At 38.2% G+C, this 3,273-nt stretch overlaps 1 protein-coding gene across 1 annotated transcript; it reads left to right on the forward strand.

Annotated features, from left to right (window-relative positions):
• On the forward strand, window positions 1-2,131 carry LOC140861794 (protein FAR1-RELATED SEQUENCE 5-like). The gene is made up of 3 exons (XM_073264803.1): window positions 1-7; window positions 102-1,732; window positions 1,832-2,131. Exons 1-3 carry the CDS (start codon window positions 1-3, stop codon window positions 2,129-2,131), a joined length of 1,938 nt encoding a protein of 645 aa, XP_073120904.1.
• The last annotated feature ends 1,142 nt before the right edge of the window (window positions 2,132-3,273 follow it).

Consider the following 3,273-nt stretch of genomic DNA (forward strand, 5'->3'; position numbering starts at 1 on the left):
ATGTCAGGTATCTATCAATTATTATTAATATTGTTAATTATTTGTTTTCTGAATTTATTACAAATTATTATTCTAAAATGTATGATCGTCATATTTTATAGAAGTGGAAGAAAACAGTGGGGATGATCAGTCATACATCCCTCAAGTTGGAGAAGATCGAAAGCCAAATATTGGAATGAGATTCGAATCAATGGAGGATGCATATTCGTACTATAACCAATACGCACGAGAATCTAGATTTAGTGCGAGAATTAGCAATAGCAAGAGAAGTAAGAAGACGAGTGAAGTTATTTGGAAAAAATTTGTATGCTTTAAAGAAGGGCAGACAGATGAAGTTCGATGGAGTAAAGAGGCAAATAGTGATAAACCAAGACAAAATAGAGCTCGTCGAGACATTCGATCTGGATGTAAGGCAAAGATTTCAGTTGTGAAGGAACAAACTGGTCCGGGATGGGTGATTAGTACTTTCGTAGAAAACCATAACCATCCACTTGCTACTCCTTCAAAAGTCCATTTGTTACGTTCACATCGCGGTGTTTCTATATCAAAGAGAACACTAAGTCAACAATTTGCAGAAGCCAATATCCCAACTTGTCAACAAATGAGATTATTTGAGATAGAACATGGAGGGCCAGAGAACGTAGGTTGTACAGAAAGAGATTTGAGAAACTATCAGAGAAGTTTAAGGGAGGAGCACATGGGGATGGATGTTGAAACATTTGTTGATTTCTTGCAATCTGAGAAAGATAAGTGTTCTACTTTTTTCTTTGATTATGAGACTGACTCAGAGAACAGATTTAGCAGGTGTTTTTGGGCAGATTCTGTGTCAAGGAGGGCAAACATTGTCTTTGGCGATGTAGTAGTGTTTGATACAACATATAACACCAACAAATATGGGCTGATTTTTGCACCTTTTGTAGGTGTTAATCATCACAGTCAGACCATCCTCTTTGGTTGTGGATTTATGAGTGACGAAAGAACAGAATCTTTTGTTTGGTTGCTAGGTAAGTTCCTAGAAGCAATGCCTAGTGGTGCACCAAAATTGATCATCACTGATCAGGATCCTGCCATGACCAAAGCCATAGCCCAAGTTTTTCCCCAAACAATGCATCGATATTGTCTGTGGCACATTTTAAACAAATTTCCAGACAAATTGAGTCCTGTGATTTTCCGTGACCATTACCAAAGCATTAGGAGTGTCATTGTACATTCAACAACAAGTGATGAATTTGAGGAGTCATGGAAAGGGGTTATGGAGACTGGTGCCTTGGTCCAAAATGATTGGTTGAATTTGATGTATGATTTGCGACATAGGTGGGTGCCAACTTATTTCCTAAATGTATTCTCTGCAGGGATTTCAAGCAGTCAAAGATCAGAAAGTTCTCATGCTTTTTTCAAACGGTACATCTCTAACAAGAATGCAATGATGGATTTTATTGTTCGTTTTAATAAGGCACTCCGGAACCAAAGACACAATGAGTTAGTCGCAGATCATATTGATATGAATGAGCGCCCAAGAGTAATTTCAAATTGGCCAATGGAAACTCAAATGGTGAAAGTTTATACAAAAACAAAATGGTTGGAGTTTCAAAAAAAAGTAAGTGAGAGTCATCACTATTATGTGGAACAAGTATCTACTGGAATCGAGTTTTGGGTTTATCATGTAATGAATTTTCAAGGTTCTTCTTCATCGAAACCAAGGGTGCTTACACATGACGTGCAGAGAAATGATGTATATTGTAGTTGTATGAAATTTCAGTTTGACGGCATTTCATGCAGGCATATGCTAGCATTTTTTCGTGTCAAATAAGTTTTCCACTTGCTTGATAAGTATATTCTCAAACGGTGGACCAAAGGCGCAAAAGTAGGAGCATTATTTTCTCTGCCTGAGCAAAATATGATAGACGATCTAGAGAGGTGTTTGATGTCAAGGCATTGGAATTTATCTTTTAGATCTTCTGTTTTAGTAGATGCAGCATCTATGACTGAAGAGGGAACAAAATTCTTGCACGAACAATTTGATCATATTGATTGCAAAATGAAGGAGTTGAATATTTGCATACCATCAAGCAATGCAAGTGAAAACAGGAGATCCATGGATGGGGCCATTGCTATCATTGATGTTGGATAACGCGGCGATCAGATCAATCAGGATTGATACCCGGTGCAGCGAAAGTTTAAAAATTTTATATGGAACGATTCCATAGTGGGTATCAAAACCTTACGATTAAATTGTGTATGTAAAAATTAAATAACAATTATAAATTTTTACCTTCAATCTCGAATCGAGATTTTGGATACCAACAGATTGCTCTGCTCTTGTTGTATATCCCTGAAACTGATGGACGAACTGTTCTTCAATCAGGTCCACGAACGGATTGTAGTGACCCTGCATGGAATCACCTACTAACTGGCAACTAATAGCATGCATTAAACTTAATACAACAAAATACTTAACAGAGTAAAAACGTGCGGAAACATAATCCATAATTTACATATCAGCTTAGTAATATAATCCAGGCTTAAATCTGTAGTGATACAACCATATCGAAATTCTTAAAAGTAAACATTATACAGCTAATAAATCGTGCTGTATAAAAACTTTCAAAGCTCCTGCTCCCTAGTCCTGCCTTGAACTACCAGCTCCGTCCATCCTGCGACCTGCCCCATGGAATAGGGTGTCCAAGATAACAACTAGGACGTGAGCGCTACGCCCAGTACATAGACATGAGTAAACATATGTATATAATGCATGCAACATGATGACTGGTACAGGGTCATCTGAAAAGTCATGCTCAGAACCGGCGCCATATGAGTGCTGCCACCGCACGGATCAACCTCTGGGTGCAACCACACTCGTCCAGTACACCAGAGTAGACAGACATAAATGCCCCCGCCGTCGCGGTACTCTCAGTGATAGACTATCGAGTATAGAGCTGAGCGGCTCTATAGTCAGGTATAACAAAGTATAGGCTCAACGTGTATATGCACATGACATATGAATATAGAAAACGATAAATCATACATCATGCAATATAATAATGCCAAATAAATGCAACATATAAACATGTATACTCGCTGGCAATCTCAGTCAATGTGTACGTACCTCTAGGCTAGTTCAAGTATAATAGATCCTAGGTTCCAAGCCTATATTCAAAAGTTCACCGTATCACTACATAAATTCTATAAGCCTAAACTAAGCTAATATGTACTCCCAAAACTTAAATAGATTCCCGGACCATACCTTCGTCCGTAGTTAGCCCTTTGGAGTCG

The sequence above is a fragment of the Henckelia pumila genome, chromosome 1 (genome assembly GCF_033568475.1).
Source record: "Henckelia pumila isolate YLH828 chromosome 1, ASM3356847v2, whole genome shotgun sequence".
NCBI lineage: Eukaryota > Viridiplantae > Streptophyta > Magnoliopsida > Lamiales > Gesneriaceae > Henckelia > Henckelia pumila.

What these genes read in the sequence shown, in the direction of transcription:
- LOC140861794 (XM_073264803.1), top strand. An exon ending in ATGACGTGCAGAGAAATGAT is followed by an intron (nt 1,733 to 1,831) that starts GTATATTGTAGT and finishes TTGCTTGATAAG; the next exon opens with TATATTCTCAAACGGTGGAC.